This window comes from Callospermophilus lateralis, chromosome 2 (assembly GCF_048772815.1).
Source record: "Callospermophilus lateralis isolate mCalLat2 chromosome 2, mCalLat2.hap1, whole genome shotgun sequence".
NCBI classification, from domain to species: Eukaryota; Metazoa; Chordata; class Mammalia; order Rodentia; family Sciuridae; genus Callospermophilus; species Callospermophilus lateralis.
Window position 1 is genome coordinate 83941051 of NC_135306.1, and position 23409 is coordinate 83964459.

At 34.3% G+C, this 23409-nt stretch overlaps 1 protein-coding gene across 6 annotated transcripts in view; it reads right to left on the bottom strand.

The window, feature by feature from the left end:
- Agtpbp1 (ATP/GTP binding carboxypeptidase 1) overlaps positions 1 to 23409 on the bottom strand; it is a 207684-nt gene that overhangs the window by 175758 nt on the left and 8517 nt on the right. For all 6 annotated transcript variants that reach the window (XR_013090371.1, XR_013090370.1, XM_076846133.1 and 3 more), the window contains exon 2: positions 11656 to 11720. Coding sequence is in view for 4 of the 6 variants with exons in the window: in XM_076846133.1 (XP_076702248.1) it covers positions 11656 to 11687 (32 nt within the window). In the remaining 2 variants the exon portion in view is untranslated. The remainder of the gene's footprint in view (positions 1 to 11655; positions 11721 to 23409) is intronic.

A 23409-nucleotide genomic window follows, 5' to 3' on the forward strand; every position in this document is an offset into this window, starting at 1 on the left:
ATACACTACATTTTTTTCTTTGAACCAAAGTAAATGCTGATACATAATTAAATCAACTATAATCGTGAGAGTAATCAAATAGTACACATCAAGGCACACCCTTAAAGTGAGGGGAGGGCAAGTTAGAGTAGCAGGGAGGAGGGACAAAATCAAAACATGAAACATGTAGCAATGGAAATTACACAGTGAAGCCCATTAATTTATACAAAATGTGCAAATGATTATAATTTTAAAAAGATAACACCCTTAACAAAAGACAATGTAAACACACTCGAGCATTTGACAAAAAAGAGATACAAATAGATTACTCTACAAATAGGGAAAAGATAATCCATTTTCCATTTTGACACTATAAATACACCTAAAACTGGAACAACAGTGATCGGCATATTCTGAAAGGCATACTATTACCTTTTATCTATCTTTACCAAGAGGCCAATTAAGGAAAAAAAAAATGACACCTCTTTTTGGAAGTGCTTTATCTGTTTCCAAAAATTGGTGTCCAATGCTTTCATTACCATATTCAAGATATTTGATAATTTCAATTTCTATTTCCTTTTCGACTAATATTGTTTAAGAAGGTTCTAATTTTTAAGTGGCCATGCTTTATTGTTAGAAGCAGTCTGATTCTTTTTCTACCATATAAATAATTTGATGTTTTTTTAATAATGAGCTTTTGAGCTGAGTTTTTTGTTGTTGTTTTTTTTTTTTTTTAAGTTGTAGATGGACACAATACCTTTATTTTATTTATTTATTTTGTGGTGCTGAGGATTGAACCCAATGGCTCTCTCATGCTAGGCAAGCACTCTACCACTGAGCTACAACCCCAGCCACAAATGATTTGATCTTTTTACTATGCTACCCAAAAGACTATCTTTAAGGTTCAAACTTTTCTAGAATATATATTGATGTTGACTACTCTAGTCAGTTTCTCCTGACAAATCCTGTGTGTTTCAAGACATTATTCCCCTCCTTCCCACTACCTAATGAAAAGTAGTAGTGAAATGTTTCCAAAAACAATACATAGCCTGTTCTATTGTTTCAGTTTTCTTCACTGGAAATTACAATTACAAATATAGTGAATTTCTCTTGCCAGTCTTCCATGTCTAACATTTTTTCTCTAATCCCTTTTTAGATCTCCATTAAATTGTGTTTACTTTCTCCATTACTATTGTCTTTTGCTATGCTTTTATATTAAACCATTCTTTCTGTGATAATTTTGTCTTTTTTCTTATATTGCCTATTCACATTTCATCTCTTCCTGCTGAATGTTAATGTTATCTCTCGCAGTTTCTCCTCTGCTTCATGAAATTCATCACAAAGTGAAATGAACCATCAGGGTTGTTTTGTTTTTATTTTCAACTGAAGTAGAATAATTTCATGAGAATTTTCACCTACTTCATAAGAATGTTACTTGGACCCCTCTGTGAGATGTTAATCCTCCCACTTTTCCCCTTTTTTTTTAATGGTACATTTTGATTACTCATTGAATGAACTGAAGTTTCCTTGATCAGTAATTTGTACAAATTCCTGCAAAAAGGAGGTAGAGGAAGGTCAGAGCAGTAACCCAGACTAATTATGTCTCACAATTCAGTGGCTCTCTATCCTTTGCTGCCACAAACCACAGAGACAGACTGCCTTAGATAAATACTATTTACTTATATAACAAATCACCTGCCTGATCTGCTTCTATGAACCAATCCAGATCCAAGAAAGATTCTGCTTTCAACCCTATACAACCCAGTTATAATGCACTATAAAACCATTACAAAACAATTCAGAGCCTACCCTAACCCTTCAACAAGTATATTTTTACTGGAACTTTCTGAGATCTGCTATTCTGAGCCCGATGATTCCTCTCTCTGTGTAGACTCTATACCAAGTGGTTTCTGCCAAACATACCAGCTGCATTTCATAGCCCTTTATACATATTGCTGAGTTTGCAAGTAATGTTCCCTCTAATTTTGCCATTACTGAAATTTCAAAAGCATGGGGTCGGGCTGGGGATGTGGCTCTAGCGGTAGCACGCTCGCCTGGCATGCGTGCAGCCTGGGTTCGATCCTCAGCACCACATACCAACAAAGATGTTGTGTCCGCCAAATACTAAAAAATAAATATTAAAAAAAAAAAAGCATGGGGTCATTTAGTTCTCCTGGAGTTTGTGCATTTTTTTATAATTTCTAATAAGGGATGGAAAAAACACAATTGTTCGGTTATGTTCAAACAGGAAGTTTAGACATACAATTTTTAAATGTCTTCTAGGTCATGTAAACGATAACAGATGAGACAAAGTAGAAGCAAAGGAATAGGTGAGGAGACTATTTTGGAAAATTAAGGAAGGAATGAGGTAAGCCTGGTCAAGGAAGTGACAGAGGAAATGGAAAAACACAGATTAGTGATAAACTTTTAGTGATAGGCATAAAACCAACAGGATTTACGAACAACCTGGATGTGGAGTGCTAACAAAGAATGCAAAGTATGACACTTGCGTTTTTGCATGGCTGGAATACCATCAACCAAGAAATACTAACTCTGAATGATGAAAAGATGTACAAAGTTTTAATTGGGGCAACACACTATATTGAGAGAGCACTGTGAGACTTCCAAGTAACAATACTTAATAGACATCCAGGCACAGAGGAGTTGATCTCCACAATAGGTGAGATATAAATCAACAGGACTCAGATGAAATTGCTTAAGAAAAGTATATAGGTTGAAAAGAAGTTTAGGATTGAGCCCTCAGGAATACTTAAAGAGTTTCTACAGAGAAAAAGGTCCCATAAATAGATTTAGAAGCAGTGGCTAATGAAGTAAGAAGAAACACAAGAGACACTGGTACCATAGAAACCAACTGAAGAATGTAAAACAGAAGAGGAAAATATTCAAAAGAAATGTCAAAGTGCTGCTTAGAGGTTAAATAAGGCAGAAGCCTCCCAAAAAGAAAATCCATTGGATTACCAACTAAAGGTGACTTCAAACCTCCATATGTCAAGATGGAAAGACAAAAATAAATGAAGTGAACCCAAACAATTACCCCAACATATAACCTTGAGTATTCCAGGCAATGTTGAAAGAAAAAAACCAAAGACTCCTTGAGTTGAGAATACAAAGCTAAAAGTCCAGGAAGATCAAGATGTCTAAAATTTGAAGGAGAAACTTTGAGAAAGAGAGAGATTCACAGAGCACAAACTCCAGAGTTCTGCAGAGGGCCTCCCTCAAATATACAGCTGAATATAGATAAGCATCTAAGTGTGAGGAGACTACTCAAGGCCCCCAAAAAAAAAAAAAGAAACACCTGAAAGGACTGGAGATAATGCTGCCAAGTACACAAGACAGGGAATTGTGCCTGTTCCCAATGCTCAAAATGGAAAATCTCATGATCAATAGGGCACTGGGTAGAGTACACATAGGGATCTTGTCTCAATAGTGAGTAAATATTTAGTCATTGACTGAGAATAGCTCTAGTCACAGCTAACAAATACTAAAAGTAAGACTCAAAAGATTCCAACTGGTGAGGCTGGGGCTGGGGCTCAGCAGTAGAGCGCTTGCCTTGCATGTATGAGGCATTGGGTTTGATCCTCAGCACCACATAAAAATAAATAACAAACTAAAGATATTGAGTCCATCTACAACTAAAAAAAAAAAAAAAACCCTAAAAAAAAAAAAAAGATTCCGACTGGTTTCCAAGTAACTTAACCACATTGTAGAATATGGTACAAGAATATTTAAGGAACACAAAAATGTTCAGGATGACACAAAGTAAAATACACAATAAAAAACTACCAGGCATGCACAGAAACAGGAAGTACAATTTATAATAAGAACAATCAAGCAAAATATACAAAAAACTGACATACACAGTAAAATTAACAGACAAGGATATTGAAAAGGGTTTTAACTCTCTTACATCTGTGCAACAAAGTCACTCAGAAAATATAAAAAAGACCCAAATCAAACTACAATGAAATATACATTGTATGAGTTCCAGAAGAAGAGATAAGTAAACTTAAAGACACAGCAATAAAAATTATCCAGAACATGTGCAAAGGGAATTCAGGGGGAAAAAAATTAAAAGAGCAATAATCTCTGGGATATTTTCAATGAACCCAAATACATAAGTAATTGAAGATACTAAAGGGGAGGAGGGAAGGGAGAAGACAAAAAAAAAAAAAGATAATAAAATTCTCTTAAGAAAAAAAAATGATAAACACAGTGGCATATTATTTAAACTTCTTTAAAACATAACTGACTGCAAACAAAGTTATTTTGAGGGTTCATAGCATATGTAAAAGCATATATAAAAATATGCCAAAGGTTAGGAAGGAGGAGAGAGAAGGTTTTTATACTACATAGGAAGTAACATATCAAATAAAGATAATGTGGTAAGTATACTTGCTATATAGTATAAATGCTACAGAAACCACTAACATAAAACAGAGTCCTAGCTAATAAGGAGTTAATAACACCTATGAAGGAAATAAAATAAAATTTTTTAAAACACCATTCATTAACTAGTCAAATATAAATTAATAGATGAGCAAGAGAAAGTGAATTGTTTCAAAAAACAATTCCAAGCCAAGATGGCTTCACTGATGATTATTACCAAATACTTTAAAGAAGAAATTAATACCAAATTTATGCAACTCTTCCAAAAAAATTGAAAATGAAGGAATATTTATTTCCCTGTTCTAATATTCTATGAGGCCAGCATCACCATAATACAAAAATCAAACAAAAATATTACAAGAAATCAGCATATCAATAAGCTCCATGAACACAGATGCAAACATTCAAAAACAACCTTTCAGCAAAACAATATGATATAGAAAAAGAATAATAATATAACAAGGAAGTTTATGAACATCACAGGAATGAAAGGTTGGTTTAATGTGAAAATATTCAATATAATTTACCTATTAACAAAATGAAAAACCTTACAATAATCTCAACAGATGAAAAACCATTTCACAAAATTCAACATTGATTTTAGATAAAAACTCAGTAAACTAGAAATAAATGGGAATTTCTTCAACTAAAAAAAAAAAATCTAAGAAACCTACAGCTAACATAATGCTTAAAGGTAAAAGAATGAATGTTTTTCTTCTAAGATGAGAAGACAAGAATGTCTAATTTCACCATTTCCATTCCATATTGTACTGAGGGATCTGGTCAATGTGATAAGAGAATAAAAAGAAAAAACAGACATTCAAGTTGGTAAGGATGACATAAAACAGACTTTGTTCACAAATAGCATGACTGTTACAACCTCCAGAAATTCACCAAAAAAGGTATCTGAATTAATAGAGCATACAGCAAGGTCGTAATACACAAGAATAACACACAGAGATCAAGTATATTTCCATATACAAATAACATTTGGAAACAAACTGATAATAATACATTGACAATAACATGAAAAAAATGAAATAGGGATAAATTTGACAAACTGAAAGAAAGTGCACTGAAAACTATACTACCAAAATCAAAAAAAAAGACCATAAATTATAAAAAGATATACCATGTCTCAGGGTGAGAAGATTCAATATTATTAAAATGTCAATTTTACTCAAACTAATCTACAGAGTCAAGGCAATCCCAGTATAAATCCCAGCATGCTGATTTTTCAGAAATTGTCAAAAACTGATGCTAAATTCATATGTAAATGAAAAACTTTCGTTTCATCAAACTTTAAAAAAAAATAGAATGAAAGACCAAGACCATCTGATTTCAAGACTCATTCTAAAACTACAGTTACTAAGGCTGTGTGATACTGACACTAATACTGACAACTAAATCAATGGGACAAAACAAGAGCCCTGACACATACATGAAAAACTTATTTTTGAAAAAGGTACAGAGGCAATTCAGTGGAGAAAAGAAAGTCTTTTGAAAAATGGGGCTGGAACAATAGGATATTTATATGGAGAAAAAAATTTCTATCCATATTTTATACCATATATAAAAACCAAATCAGGATGGCTGTATAGACTTAAATGTAAATCTAAAACTAAAATGTTAATTAAAAAAACATTGGTATGAATAGGTTAAGCAAATATTTCTCAGATACAAAATCCATGAAAAAAAACAATAAGCACATCATCTAAACTAACAACTTTGAATCTTTAAGACACTGTTTTGAATATGAAAAGATAAGCAACAGATTGAATGACAATGTTTGCAATTCAAATACCTGACTAAGGACTTGTATCCCAAATACATAAAGAACTTACAAAACTCTATAATAAAAAAATTAATGGGAAGATTTGAAAATATTTGTCACAAAACAAAATATATTAAATATAAATAAGTGCATGAAAAGATGTTCAACATCATAAATTATTAGGGAAATGAAAATTAAAATCACAGTGAGATCTCCATACCTGGATTAGAATAGGTACAAGCTAAAAAGAACAACCAAAATTAAGTGTTGGTGAGAAAACAGAGGACCTAAAACTCTCATCTACTGCTGGAGGAAGTATTATATTGTATAATCTTTCTGAAAACAGGTTTTGGCAGTTTCCTAAAAATAAAGCACAGACCTACCATATGATTCAGCCATTCCATTACTTATAAAAGAAAAAAGAAAGCATATATCCATACAAATACATAAATAAATACTTATAACGGCTTTATCTATGATAACCAAAATCTAGAAATAACACAGTTACTAATTAAATAAATGAATGAGTGTATCATACAATGGAAACACTACTCAATAATCAAAACAACTATGAATGATAAACACTACAACCAACATTAATCTTAAGAGAGATAAATCTGAACTACAATTGTACTAAGTAAAAGAAGCCACATTCACACTACCACCTTCTAACCCAACAACCCCCACAAAAGATATACTGTGTGGCTTCGTGTATTTAAAATTCTAGAAAAGTAGGACTAGGAATATAGCTCAATGGTAGAATACAAGGCCCTGGATTCAACCCTCAGAACCAGGGGGGGAAAAATTTAAATTCTAGAAAAGCAAAAACCCTGAAGTGACAGAGAGCAGATGAGTGATGCCTCAAGTGAGAGAGAAGGTGAAAGTGAAGGAATACAAAAGAACACCAGAAAACATCTGGATATGCTGATTATTATATTGATTGAGAAGATGGTTTCACAGGTATATAACATAAGTCATATGCAATATATGTCAAAGTGTGGATAGATACAATGTATTAAACTGTATATACTAAAATTTATGTATACAGCAGTATGTTGATTATACATCAATAAAACTTTTTGAAATTATAAATGGCCAAATAAGAAATAACAGTAAAAGTGAACAGAGTAAACTCTAAAAAGGAGTTTAGGGGAGTACTAAAAGAGATTTAGATTATATTTATAGACTATCCCATAATTCCTGGCTTTTAAAGGAATCAGGTAAATCAGGTAGTAAAAAAAAAGCACAGAATCTAAATATTGCAAAGCCCAGATTACGTTTAAATAATACAAAATAAGAGTTAACAGATTCAGAGCTGGGCCTGTAGCCCAGTGATAGAGCATTTATCTAGCATGTGTGAGGCACTGGGCTCAATCCTCAGCACTACATTAAAAAAAAAAAAAAAAAAGAATTACAGATTTAAGCCAGGCATGGTGGCACATGCCTATAATCCCACAATTCAGGAGGCTGAAGCAGGAGGATCACAAGTTCAAGGCAAAACTCAGCAACTTAGCAAGGCCCTTAGTGAAATCATCTAAAAAAATTTTTTTGATATTTTTTTTCTTGTATATGAACACAATGCCTTTACTTTATTTATTTTTATGTGGTGCTGAGGACTGAACCCAGTGCCTCACTCATGCTAAGCAAGTGCTCCACCGCTGAGCCACAACTCCAGTCACTCATCTCAAAATTTTTAAAAAATAAAATAAAAAGGGGTGGAGATATGGTTCAATGGTAAACTGTCTCTAGATTCAATCCTCGATACCAAAACGAAAAAGTAAAAAGAGTTAGAACACAGGTAACAGTATTGCTTTTTAACAAGAAAAGGGGCACATTCTCTGGAGTAGTAAATAACAGGTGGGTTAAGCAGAGAATGAGATCAAATAAATACAATGCAAGTATATAAATAAATACAATGAGTATATAAGTACAATGCAAGAAATGTGAAGGTAAAGCATTGTATTATCTCTAGGATATATGAGAAAAGGTCATTTACTCAGGATATATATATGATACACTTGAGAATTTCAAAGGTTTGAAGGATATAAACTATAAATTAGTACAAAAACTGTGGAAACACACTTTCCAAAGCACAGTAATAAGACTATTGGGGCTTGGTTCAAGTTGATCAATAATTTTAATGATACCTGCCAAAAAGCTTGTTCATCCTCAAATTTCGTTTGGCTGCTCAATCAAGGTTATCCAGGGTACGGACTTTGTCAGGTGAGGGTAATTGAAAAATACAAACTGAGGTGAAACATTTCAGGTACATGTAAGAGTGGACATTAGATTCTACAGCAGATAAGAAAGAAGGAGATGAATGAGAGAAATAAAATCCACAGATTACAGCTCTAAGATAGGTGGAAATCCTGCAGTATAGATATTTTAGCAGAGAAACTGAAAAGATAAAAAGATTCCAGTTGTGGAAGAAACTGAATCAGTATTCTGAATGAGGATTTTTCTGGTGATAAGATTTAAGCATGACCATGACAATGAAGATTGGAGTGTACAAGAAAACCTGTACTTCTTGTATTTTACAAGTTTTGCTTATTTAATTTAAATTAACGACTACTAATACGGCTCCCCGCCCCCACCGCCACCCGGTACTAGGGATTGAACCAAGAGGCACTTAACCACTGAACCACATCCTCAACCCTTTTTTGTATTTTATATTGAGATAAGGTCTCACAAAGTTGCTCCGGGCCTAAGTTGCTGAGGCTGGCTTTGAACTTGCAATCTTCCTGTCTCATCCTCCAAAGCCACTGGGATTACAAGTACATGCTACCACACCAAGCCTATATGGTCTTTTTAAAAAACATATTTATTTTTTAGTTATAGTTGGACACAGTATCTTTATTTTATTTATTTATTTTTATTGGTGCCGAGGATCAAACCCAGGGCGTGGCATGTCCTAGGCGAGCGCTCTACCACTGAGCCACAACCCCAGCCCCCAGCCAATATGGTCTTTAAATTTACAAATCAAATGAATCCAACAGCAAACTTTGTTTAAATTAAACAAGTCTGAATATTCCACCACTTCTCCAGATTTTTTATAAAGTTTCAACTCAGGCTTGCCTCTTTAAGTCTGTATTACACAATAAACACCTACTTATGTGTACCTTATTTTCTAATTTTATGTACCTCATAATTTAACACTTCACCATGAAGTGAATAAGTCACCATACTGCATTTGTTCTTTAATCAGTTTATGAGCTTTGTGTAAACAAAACTTCCATTTTCTTCAAAGCATCGTATTAAGTGTTACATTTGTGTTTCTTTCCTACTCTCACAGATTTATCACCAAGTTAGATAAAAGTATTGAATAGCTAACTCATGATGGAGAAATAGATTGAAAAAAGGTTAAAAGAAAAAAAGTATCACTAGAAAGCCTCTGGAGACATGGAAATAAATATACACAATAAATTTTCTGTGGAAACTGGTATGGCTTTGATCAAGTTTGATGAATGAAAAATAATTCAGAACAATTCCTGTATTCACAGCTATAGAAAATATTTCTGTGAATAGTCTCAATATACTATACAATCATCCCTCATGCCTGGGGGCAGTGAGGAGAGGGAGAGTTCCAGGATCCCTGCAGACACTAAGACCCAGGGATATTCAACTGTCTTAAATAAAATGGCACACAAGATTTGCATCTTCTGGTATATCTTAAATCATCTCTAGATTACATATAATACCTAATGCAATGTAAATGCTATGTAAATAGCTGTTTAACTGTATTATTTGAGGAATAACAAGAAAAAAGTCTGTACAAGTTCAGTACAGACACAATTTATTTTTCAAATATTTTTAATCCACAGTTAATTTAATATACAGATGCAGAACCTGTGGCGACAGAGGGCCAACTATACTATAAAATGGGAGAAGAAAGATTTTGACCCCTTTCTATTATAATTCACCTTATTGCATTCAGCTTTCTTCACAGAGCAATATGACAAGTATTACCAGAAATTACAATTTCCTTTAGATGAAGATCATTTATAGTGATCCCAATTTAGACAGCCTAAAACAACAACAAAAATAACAATAAATATCCAGTGAATATCAATTCATGAGGGGGGGAAAAAACTGAACTTAGGAGACAGAGGTTTTCAAACTTTCAAGTGACTTTACATTTTTACTATGTTCTAGTAACTAGATAGTTTAGCTATCAGTGGAAATATCTTACTTATTTAACCCAACTGAAAAAGGCTGGTATTCCTTTTTAAAACACACACACACACACACACACACACACACACACCCCACACAAAATGTCTAGTTTCTCTCCTATAAAAATTATACAAGAAACTATACAAGAATATGAACAACATAATTTGCTATGATATCTTACATCTTACATAGTTAATAAATAGAAAACCTAGCAATTTAAGGAACAAAACTTATTTAAATAAACTGCATGTATATTACTCAGAATTAATTAAAGAATACCTGTAAATGCAAAGTTGCATATATGTAAACATAAAATACAACACTACTAACAAAGCAGAAAATTTTATTATCAATATTAATAGACTATAATTGACTGAACCAGTCAGGTACTAGTTAATCTTCACAACATTAAAATAGCACTATCAGGGACTGGGGTTGGGGCTCAGCGGTAGAGCGCTCACCTAGCATATGCGAGGCACTGGGTTGAGCCTCAGCACCACATAAAAATAAATAAATAAAGGTACTTTTAAAAAATAGCACTATCATTAAAATAATTTCACAGATGAGAAAACTAAGACAATAACAGAGGTAAGCAATTCCATTCAAAACTGTATATTAAGAAATTAAGAAAATTCCAATACAGGGCTTGGATTGTGGCTCAATGGTTGATGCTTGCCTTGCAGGCGTGAGGCACTGGGTTCAATCTTCAGTACCACATAAAAAATAAACAAAGATATCGTGTCCATCTATAACTAAAAACAAAAATTTTTTTAAGAAAATTCCAATACAGAATCAATCACATTTCACTAACTTTTAACTGAAAGAAATATGTCCAACAGAAACAATATAATGTACTTTAATTCAGAGGTCAGTTAAACTTTTTCTATAACGGGCCACTCAGCATATATTTTAGGCATTGTGGGCTATAGTATGTCAAAACTACTCAACTTGGCAATCACAGTACAAAAGAAGTCACAGACAACGTTAATGAAAGGGTAGAGCTGTGTTCTAATAAAACTTTATACACACTGAAAATCAATTTTCTTATAATTTCATGTCCCAAAATACTATTATTTTTTTAATTTTTTTAACCATTTAAAAATGTAAAAACTATTCTTAGACCATCGATCATACAAAAACTGAAGGTGGGCCAGATTTGACCCATTGGTTGTTTGCTGAATCGTACTTCAACTAAAGAATATCAATAAAATACAAAAATAATATACTACTACTTAAATATTTTATAAAGTATTTGGTTTCAAGTAATTGTGTTGTGTATTAGTTCTGTAATTTAAACATACTAATATTCAAAACTACAGTACCTTTTCTCGGGTATCACTTTCAACTTGCTCATCTTGAGTTACTTCATTTCACCATTGCAGGTAATCTACAAGAAAAATGTTAATGATATTAAATACTTAAACAATTATGCTTTCCATACATTAGATGTCATAAAAGCCATATAACTGAAAAATTACACTATGGACAATCTAACACTGAAAATCAAAAGAGAATAAGTGATTCTGGTCAGATCACTTCAGGGTACAATGTGTGACTACTAAAATATCTAAAATCAATGAGGAAAACATAATCCAAATCATGGAGCCACAAAAAAAGCAGAAACCATTGGGTGCAATGGTGTAGGCTCCCAGGAGCTGAGACAGGAGGATTGCAAGTTCAAGGCCAGTCTCACCAATTTAGGGAGACACTAAGTTGGGGACATAGCTTAGTGGGTTAATATCCCTGGGTTCAATCCCTAGTACCCAAAAAAAAAAAAAGAAAGAAAGAAAGGAGAAACCAAGCATAACTGTTTATGATCACAGTGTAAAGATTCCTTTTGAGACAGTTCAAATCATCATTCTTTCTAAATTCCTCCTTAAAGTCCTCAAACCAATCACAGCATCCTATGACTAGTATACTTATTGGCCACTATTCAAATAGTAGCCCTAAGCTGATAAATATGTGTGGTTATCTCTTTATAAGAAAACTTTTTAAGTTAATAATAACTTGTTTAGACAGAGTAAAAAAACTTCTCTAATATTATCTTATTTAATGTACTTACTGCACATTTTCAATAGTTTTCATCTTTGGCAAGCATTCATTATTGACTTTAAACAATCTTATATCTTGATTCACACAATTTTTATAATTTTTCAGATTTACTTTGCAACTATTCACCTAAGAATATCCTAAATGTTTAATTTTATACACCAATGCTTACTGAAGCAAAATTTTGTGGCATTACTAGAAAATGAAAAAAATCACTGTGAATCTAACAAATTAATCACATTTATGCAATATTTAGTAATGCTGCATTTAAAGGAAAACAAAACATAACAAAAAATCAGATTTCAAATTATTCTCTTAATTGAGAAGATACAAGAATTCTAAATTCTATCATAGTCAACTGTATTTCAACAGTTAAATGATTCAAACTTGCAGTTTAACCATGGGCATTACTCTCCTCTCCTTCCTGAAATTGGATTAAAATAGATAGTAAAGAAAAAAAGTTATGTTCAAGGCCACAGCAACAAGAAAGGAATCTAAGGGGAAAGGGGTAATGGGTACTCTGCCCAGAAGAATCCAGGAAACTCAGAACCCGGAGACTCAGAAATGCCAAAACTGACTGCTGAGAATATCATCCTACCTCCTCAATCTCTCCATGCCCCACCATCATGGAAAATGATCAATAAGCAGGCATCTGACTCTGACAAATAATCTTGGAACTGATCACCTTAAAGAATCCTGTTTTCTGAAACTTAAAAGTATTTCAGGAAAAGGCCAGCACTGAGCCTTACACCCTAGAACAAAGCCAGTGTAGTGCTTATACTCTGCTTTTTATTGCTGAAGCCTGAAGCCAAAACACTCAGGAAAAGAAAAACTTTCTGTTGTGAAAGTTTGTGTTAATTTCAGGATGGGGTAATAAAAAGAGCAGGTACTTAGAAGCAGAAGTGCTGAATTTCACCAAGTTTGTAGCTTTGCCAAAAAAACTTGACAAAGTGAGAGAGGGCAACGAAGCTGAATGTGTTTGCCAAGGAGTAATCATAATAACTGACAATGGAATTTCGGTATAATCTACCTTTTCCCCTTTATTGGGTCACTTTTATAATCATAAAATCATGCTGTTATTCCTGGGACTTATGGGGGGAAAACCTCTCATGCTCCCATTCTTCAATCTAGCTACTATCCCTTTCCTCCTGAAAGCAGCAAATTCTTTACACATTGTCAGGTCCTCCTCTTTCGGTTCTCTCTTATACACATTTCAGTCAGGCTTTCCCCTCTCCACTTCATCAACACTGCTCTTGTTAGTAACAACGACCTATATGTCACTAAATCCAACTGTCATTTACTAGTCATCTTACTATCCTTTCAGCAGCACTTGATACCATGCCCTCTCCACTGAAATATTTTCTTCATTGGGCCTTACTGTTTTCTGCCTACCTCACTAGAAATTTATAAGTTGCCTTTCCTAGAAAAACCAGGAATCAGTTCTATCTTACCCTCTTCTAATCACAGTCTCTTAATTACACATCTAGTTTTATGACTGCTCTCAAACATATGCACTTGATCTCTAATAATATCACACACTTAACAAATCACTGATCTCAATATTCCCTTCAAAACGTACCATACCCTAGCTTCCTTCATCTGATTAAAAGACAATTCTGCATCTATTAAACTGCTCAAAACCTTGGCTTCATCCTTGTCTCCTGTTTTATAATCCATATCCAATCCATCATGAAGTCTTGATAATTTTACTTTCATATATCCAAAATCTGATCACTTTACTACCTACAAGCACGGCCCCGCCACAGTTTTCATTAGTCTCCCTTCTACCTTTGGTACCCTACGGTTTATTTTCAACAAAACATTCTATGCGATCCTTTTAAAAATCTTAGGTAGAAATCTTGTCATTACTCTGCTCAAAGCCCTATAATGCTATTTCAGTGGGCACCCCATACCTCCCCGACCTCATGCTTACCTACAACTCCACTCATTCATTCTATGGATAGGCTTCCTGGCTTTCCTCCAATATGCCAGACTCACTCTCACCTTAGTGCCTTTGCTCAACCTATTCCTTTCGCCTGGAATGTTCTTCTATCAGACAGTCCAATGACCAACTCCTATCACTTCCCTGCTCAAATATCACCTTTTCAATAGGGCCTATCCCCACCACTAGACTTTCATATATCCATCATCTCTTGCCTACTTTGTCTTCTTCCAGAGCAGTTATTGCCTTCTAGTGTGGGAAGATTCAAAAATAGCTGAAAATTTTTGTTAAGGTCTAAATACCAGTGTCCTCACTCCCCCCTCCAAAAACAAAATACATATATTGACAACTTAACCAAAAGCATGAGGGGAAAGAGCCTTTGGGAGGTAATTAGATCATCAGGGTACAGCCCTCAGAAAAGTTATTGTACTTATAAAACAAATTCCCGAGATCTTGCTTGCACCTTCCACCTACCATGTGAGAACAAAGTGGGAGGGAGAAATCCATGAAGCAGGAAACAGGCCCTCACCAGATACAGAATCTACTAGTGCCTTGATCATGGACTACCCAGCTTCCAGAACTGTGGCAGGAAAAAAAAAAAAAAATTCTTTTTGTTTATAAGCTACCTAGCTTATAGAATTTTGTTTTAATAGCCAAACATAGTAAAACAATATGGAAAATTGTTTATTATTGACTGGTTATATATGAACATGTGTCAAACCCAATTTTAAAGAGAACAATTTCTTTTTATAAATTTACAATGTACAATATACTTGCCATCATACCACATATATCAATTTGACATCTAACTCACCCCAGAAACCTTAGCAGTTTATCACCCCCAAAGGCTACAAAAACAACCACAATCAACTCCTTTATTTCCTGAAGGTTTTAAGAAAAAAGTAGTAGAAATCCAAATCTTGATATATCCATCATATCCATACTAGATATGATTTAGTATCTGGCAGTTAGTTCATTGATTACTACTTGACTTTTTTTAATCATCCTGTAAGCTAGAGTACTTAGCAAAATATATTGTTATCTCTATACCCCAGAATTTAAGCCATATCAGAGCACAGATCTGGTTTTGCTCACTAAATTCCTCTCAAGTGCCTTAGAACAGTGCCAACATACTGGAGGTGCTAAGTAAATTTTTGAATGACAAATGCTTTTAAAGTTTTCCTTTAAGAAAGTTTTTTCACACACAAAAAAAAGCAAGAAAATCTTCACTTTTAAAATCAAATAATATGGGTGATATGGTACCACTGGCATTCAATATCTACCTCAGTATAGTATCTTCCAGTATTAAAGGCCACCGGTGGGGGGGGGGGGGGGGACATTTCCCAGAAACTGTGTAATACAGTTTCAGATGATTTAAGTCTACCAATTTATGAGAGATTTAGAAGACAGAAAGTCAGACAAAGGCTGCCTGACTCCATTGGCAAGCACAGATGTAGTCTTGTGTATTTGTCTACAACAGTGTATGTATACAGAAATCCCAGAGTTTAGTCTAAGGTTTTTCAACCTAGCTGGCATCTTCATTTAAAAAAGAAAAAAATTAATTTTTGTGCACCAAGCAATGGCAGTATCCACAGGAAGTAACAGTTTTGTTAGAAACCAACCACAGGGAATAGTGCACAGTAGGACTATGCCCACTGGAAAAGGCAGCCTTCATAACTGGAGGTTGCATTGCATATGAGTGAGACAGAAAAGGCAGGGCTCTGAGTTCCTTACAATCCATCTTCCAAAAATTGTTTCTACCATCCTCTATACCAACCAGGTTCAGCAGCTGCCAACTGCTCCCCAAAGTGTTCCCGCAAACTCCTGCATGTGCAATATGCCTGAATATGACTGATAATATAGCCTTTCCGGGGTGGCAGGAGTAAGCACCTCTACCATCTTTTGTATGTCACGCACAGAAAGCAGACCACCTGTCATATGCAAGCCCCAGGACTGAGAACAAAGAGTTGACAAGATGTGCAGAAATCCTGGAATCATGTGTGATAGCTGACTGTGCACTTGAACAAGCCTGCCTTTTTGTATACATAAGCTGTACTCATCATGACCTTAGGGAACCAGCCTGGGAATGCTGTCCCTTGCCTATCTTCCTTGTGCTAGAACACAAGTCCCACAAAAGCCTTATTCAATGTTGTTGCTTGCCTCTTAGCAAAAGAATCTTCAATGAGCAGGTAACACCAAAATGAGCTATACTTTGCCTTTTCTTGATCTCTATCAAAAACTGAGCAAAAAACCCAAGGCTAATTATAACAGGAGGGCAATGGTAGCCTGATGAATCACAGTCTCTCCCTCTCAAATTTCCTCCCTTGACCTCCCTTATACAATACCAACTGCTTTTTTAAAAAGCAAATAAACTCTACAACTATAACAGAAAACTGGAGGAAATTTTAATTCTAATGAAAAAAATGTTTATGCTTTGCAACTCTTGTTACCATCTGATTCTCATGCTTTCCTACAAGTTGAACATTTGAAATCCAAAAATCTAAACTTTCTGAATACCAGAATTTCAGATTTGGGGGTATGCAGAATTTTGAATTTTCAGATTATTATGTTCAACAAGTAATGTCTATACAAATATTCCAAAATCTTTAAAAAAAGTACAAGGAGCTATATCATGAAAACTTTTGTGTGTGGGTATATGTGTATATGATTCTCATTTAGTTGCACTGCCCTGTTATGCCCTTACATCTTAAATGTTAACATCAATATTTTACAATACCCAATAATTCAAAGTGGCAATTTTGGAGGAGAAAGCCATCGGACAATTCTGGTCATGAAGAACTGTATTTTGTGAATCATTTCACTGCACCAGTGCAACAAAAGACACATTTTTAAAAGTCCATCTTTACCATGTATACTATTTATCAATGGGTTTACAAAATTCACCATGACTGGTCCATTTTACACTCCCATCAGCAAAGTAAAAGGATTCCAATTTCTCCACTTCTTATCAACACTTGTTCTTTTATGATTTTACCCATTCTAGAAGATATGAGGCAATATGGTTCTGATTTGCATTTCCCTAGTGACTAATAAATACTGTTAAGCATATTTTCATGTGCTTATTGGCCATTTGTATATGTTTGAAGAAATGTCCAAATTCTTTACCCATTTTTAAATTGAATTGTTTTTACACCCAGCAATTCTACTCCTAAGTATTCTGAAAGTCACAGAACACAGGGATGAAAACAGATACCTTATACCAATGCTCAAAGCAACCTTACGCACAATACCAAAAAGGTAGAAAAAAACCAAGTGTCCAACAACTGAGGCACAGATGAATGGACAAACAAAAACGTATAAAATTAGAATGGAATGTCATTCAAGAATAAAAAGACCTAGAGTTCATCTACAACACAGATGAATTTTGAAGACTTTAGGCTAAATAAATTAAAGATCTACAAGTAAGATCTGAAACCATAAAACTCCTAGAGGAAAACACAGGAAAAAGTTTCTCAACACAGGTTTTAGCAATGATTTTCTGGATATGATACCAAAAAAAGGCAACAAAAGAAAATAAATTGGTCTACATCAAATTTTAAAATTTGCACACAGCAAAGTAAACAATCAAAAAATGAAAAGGCAATCTATAGATTGGGAGAAAATACTTACCAATCATAGAGGGTTAATAAATAAAGTAAATAAGGAAGTCACACAACTCAACAGCCAAAAAAAAAGGTAACAACATAATTTTTAAAAATTGGCACAAGACCTGAATAGACACTTCTCCAAAGACAGAAAAATGTTCAACAGGTTTATAAAAAACTTTTCAAGGGCTGGGGTCATAGCTTAGAGGTAGAGCGCTTGCCTGGCACATATGAGACACTGGTTTCAATCCTCAGCACCACAGAAGAATAAAAAATAAAATAAAGGTATGTGTCCATCTGCAACTAAAAATATTTTTTCAAAGTTTTTTAAGAGCTGGGGCTGTAGCTCAGTGACAAAGCACTTGCCTAGCATGCGTGAGGCACTAGGTTCAACCCTCAGCACTACATAAAAGTAAACTAAGTTAAATAGTTAAATAGTTGTCCATCTACAACTACAAAAATTTTTTTAAGTTTTTTTAAAAAGGTATTCAACATCACTTATCAGAGAAATGCAAACCATCATGATATAACCTCATACCCATTAAGATCGGCCAATTTCAAAAAGACAAGAGGCCAGCACATTATTTCATGATTCTACCAGTCAAAAGGAGACTGGTCTAGCCAGTAATAGGCAGAGCTGGTATAGACCATAACTGATCCAATGTGGTCCACATCTAGCAAGTATAGCAAGAGCTTCCTGATCACCATAGCCTCCTGACCCCAACAGTTTCCTAAATTTGAAACAGTGTAGTTATAGAAAAAGAAAAAAAAAAACTTTACACACAATTTCACAACTAGAAATTGCTTCATTAGCTTCCTGATTCTATGCTAAGGTTTTGGGATTCGATGCTTAAAGTTCAACATAGAATCTCGTTCTTCAAATCTTCCAATAATTCTATAAGCCACTTATTAACTGTGCCAGACATTGATTTATTGCCATTCATCTCCAAATACATCCTTTTTGTCAGCCCCGTGAAAATAGATTTGTGCCCTTTAAATATTTTTTCTTTGCCAGCTAGCAGGACCTTAAGGTCTTTCAGTAGAGGGCACTAGAAAAACATTGCAGGGAAAGGGATTTAACTTCCTGCTTCCTGCTGCAAACATGCAAGTCTTCTCCAGGTGCCTATTTCTGCACCTGGGATGGCACTTCACCATCAGGCTCCTACAGCACACACAGCTTCACCCACTCAATTTTGTAGCAGAGTGCCTCTGAAAAGACACTGCCCCATGAACAACATTCCCTGGGACCCTGAAGGGCAGATAACAAATTCTACTGGAAACTCACCATAGCTATTAGCCTCAACTTTGGCCCTTCCCAATGAAGACTAGGTCTTACAAGTAGAAAAGAACCCTACCTCAAGCTGGGGAGGGAGAGGGGGAGTCATTATGTCACTGCTCTTTATAACTGCTATTCCTATAGCCTTTATAATTATCTTTACTTGTCACTCATACATCTCTCTTTTATCCAATCCCCTATTATAGTCAATAATTCATTATATTATTTCCCTGTTAAATTACTGTGTGGCTTCTGCTCCCTGATTGAACCCATACTAGTACATCCTAACAATGTTTTACACTATTTAGTAGCCATTCATAATTCCTCTAGGAATTTTAATTGGTTGGTTCATATTATTTATACATAACCTTAGAATTCATTCTGACATAATTATAAATGCTAAATGCATGGAATATAATTTGCTCTAATTCAATCCTAGTACCTCCCCTTACCCTTCCCTCTTCCCTCCCCCTGTTCCCTTCCTCTTCTCTACTGATCTTTCTGTTGTTTACTTAGTTTTTTAAAAATTAGTTATCTTATGGATATACATAATGGTGGGACTCACTGTAGTATATTTAATGTATTACAAATTAAATGTAGTAATATTTCATATATACACATACATAGGTCAGATTCAGAACCCAATGTTTTTTTCCTTACCAATCCCTCCTCCCTCTCCCTCAATCCCCTTACTCTACTCCAGTGATCTTTCTTCTTTTGATGGAATTCCACACCTTCCCCCATTACTTTTCTCTCTTTTTTCTTTTATAAATTTCTTTACTTTAGAATAGCTTCTACAAATAAAGCATTCAACCTCTGACTTTCTGGGTCTGACTTATTTTATTTAGCATGAGAGTTTCCATTTCCATCTATTTACCAGCAAATGACAAAATTTCATTCTTTGTGGCTGAGTAATACTCCATTGTGTATATATACCACAGTTTTATTATCTATTTGTTTGCTGAAAGGCATACCACGGATGGTTCCAAAGCTTGGCTACTATGAACTGTGCTGTTATAAACATTGATATGGCCACATCTCTATAGTATTCTGATTTTAAATCTTTTATAAATACTGTTTTGAAGGTAGAGTGAATTCTTTCTCTACAGCTGAATCTTCTGTTTTCTTTTCAAATAAAAGATTTGAACAGAGGGTAGAGGGTAGCAGAACACTAGCCTCAGAAATGAGATAAAGCTGTGACACTGACTTTTTTTAAATTTATGAAGTAACGTTAATCACACACCACCAAAGATACACCACAAACAGTTATATTCTTAGGTCAACTTATTAAATACTTTAATACCATTCCTATTACACCTAACCTCTCCTTTCTAATACCCTCCACTGACAAAAGTTCAGATACCACTTTACAACTACTAGAACAGTTGCATAAGAAAAGACAGATAATAACAAGTGTTAGCAAGAATGAGGAAAAATTAGAGCCCTTATACTTTGCTAACAGAAATGTAAAACAGTGTAGCTGCTTTGAAAACAGTCTAGCAGTGCCTGAAAAAAGGCTAAACATACAGTGATCATATGACTCAGCTATTCATCCCAAGTATACATCCCCAAAAAATTTTAACTGAGTTCCACATAGAAACATCTGAATGTTAATAGTACTATTATTCACAATAGCCAAAAAGAAGAAACAATCCAAATGTACATCCACCAATGAATGGATAAATAAAACATGGCATATACTATTATTATTAAGTGATATAAATAAATGAAGTATTGATACAAACTACCTGAAGGAAACTTCAAAACATATTTTGAAGAAAAGGCAAGACACAAAAGGCCATATCATTACATAATTCGATTTATATGAAATATCTAGAATAGATAAATCTATAGAAACAGAAAGTAGATGAGTAGTTGCCTAAAACTAGGGGAGACATGGAGATTGAAAGGTAGGACCTAAGAGGTGCATGGTTTATTTTCAGGGTAATAAAAATGTCCTAAATTTGACTGAGGTGATGGTCACATAATTCTATGAATATACTAAAAGCATATTTAGTACAGGTAAATTATATGGTATGTAAGTCAAACTCAATGAAATCTTTTTTTAAAAAACAGTGTATACAGAAACTTTCACAATTCAACCATTCCTAAATTAAGGTTAGGGACTTATGCTACCTCAGTACCTGTTTCCCATGAAAGACTATAATGCTCTTTCATAAAAGCAAAACCACAGTCACCTGGGCTTTTAGAGATGTATTCTTGAGTTATTTAGCCAACAAAGTTAAAAAAACTGCACTGAAACATTGGTAACATCACATAATGACCCATAGTACACACTTTCCTAGTGAGTAGGGTTGACTTTTATATACTTAAAGGTGGAATTTATATACTGGAATTAAATGTGGTAATTTGACCTTTGCAAAAAAATCACAAAAGCAATATCAACCTGCTTTAGCTAGCCTACATCTAAGAAAAAGCAAGCAATTTTGACAAGTCTAGCGTAAAAATAGCATAAATTTTAGATCTTCTGAATTTTGGAGATTACTCTGATCTTTGGTCTCAATTGGAGCTAGTTTAAGAGCACACAGGAATCTAAAAATTGATGCTATCCTCACTGCCTTAAGTCTGAAATTAAGCTAATCAGCCAGAGAATAGGTGCATATGCACACACGCCATTAGAATTCCATACACTCAAGAGGTCCTAATTTTCATTCTGGGGATTAAAAAGCCAGAAAAGAAATTGACACCTTAAATAAAGCTAAAGTTGTACATTCTAAATATATAAATACTTCAAATGTGCATGCTTTTAGACTATATTTGGGTGTGTTTTTTTTTTTTAAGAGATGAAGTCTTGTTATATTGCCCAGTTGGCCTTGAACTCCTGGGTTCAAGGGATTCTGCCTGCTCTAAATTTTTTCAAGTCAGAAAACTACTGAGGAAAAAAGGAAGGAAGGAAGGGGAAAAAAAAGAAGACATACACACAGCTCACACTGGAAAATTCAATCTAAATCTTTTAAATACAATCTCAGGAAAGATAATTCCCTTTTGACTTTTCTTGCTTGGTTGGTCCAGTTTGCATTCCACCAGAACGACTCTACTATTTTTCTCTCTTTTGTTTACAAATGGATCTCCCTGAAAGATGTCAAGACAAAAAGTTTCCACTGTTTGACAACTTTTGTGAAATATTACTCTTTATACAATGATAACTTTTACAGTTAAATATTAGAATGGTTATTGTTGAAGTGAGTGTGGTCAACTGATGAAAACAATGTAGTTAAGGATTTATGTAGCTGGTTCCACATAGGGAGGATAGAAAAAGTACACTGAAAAGGAAACATCTTTTGTCAGTTTATCTAAACGTTTGAAGGAAATTACTTGGAGAACACATTCAAAGAGAGCTGCTAGTCCTCCACACTGACCAGGTCAATGTAATAGAAAACTGCAAATCCTGATTACTTAATAACAAATGTCTCAAAGAAGATGTCATACCATTGAAGAAAAAGTGAGAAACTGTGAAGAATAAACAACAACTGTAATCTAAAGGAAAGAAGGAAGAATAACATACCCAGCAACTGACAAATTACTACCTCAGCCTAGAATCTAAATTAAGTCTGAAACACACATATTGGAGATAGCTTATGTTTTCATTTGTTTTGTTTTGGGTATTAGGGATTGAACTCAGGCACAAGTACCACTGAGCCACATTCCGAGCACCAGCACCCCCTAATTTTTTTTTTTCCAGACAGGGTCTCACTAAGTTGCTTAGGACCTGCTAAGTTGCTGAAGCTGGCCTCAATTCTGCTATCCTCCTGTCTCAACCTCCAGAGTCTCTGAGATTACAGATATGTGCAACCACACCCAGCTGGAGATAGTTTATATTAAACTTGTCTAAATTATATTAAGGTATACTTTTCATCTAGTTAGCTTACTCCTATAACTCTCAATGATTATGTTGTGAATGCTTGGGACCAATATGAAAACAGGCAAATTAACTTCACCTATATTACTGACATTAATTTTATGAAAAAGAGTAAACCTATTAAAAAACTTACATCTTACACCTTTCATGATCATACATCCTCAATAGAACCAAACAAGACTGGACAGTTCAAACAATAATCCTCAAAAAAAGATGTGCGGATATATATAAAAGATATAATTTATTTTGACATATGACAATTTTAGTACGAATAAATGGGATCTGAGGCTTGGGTTGTGGCTCAGAGTTACAGCACTTGCCCAG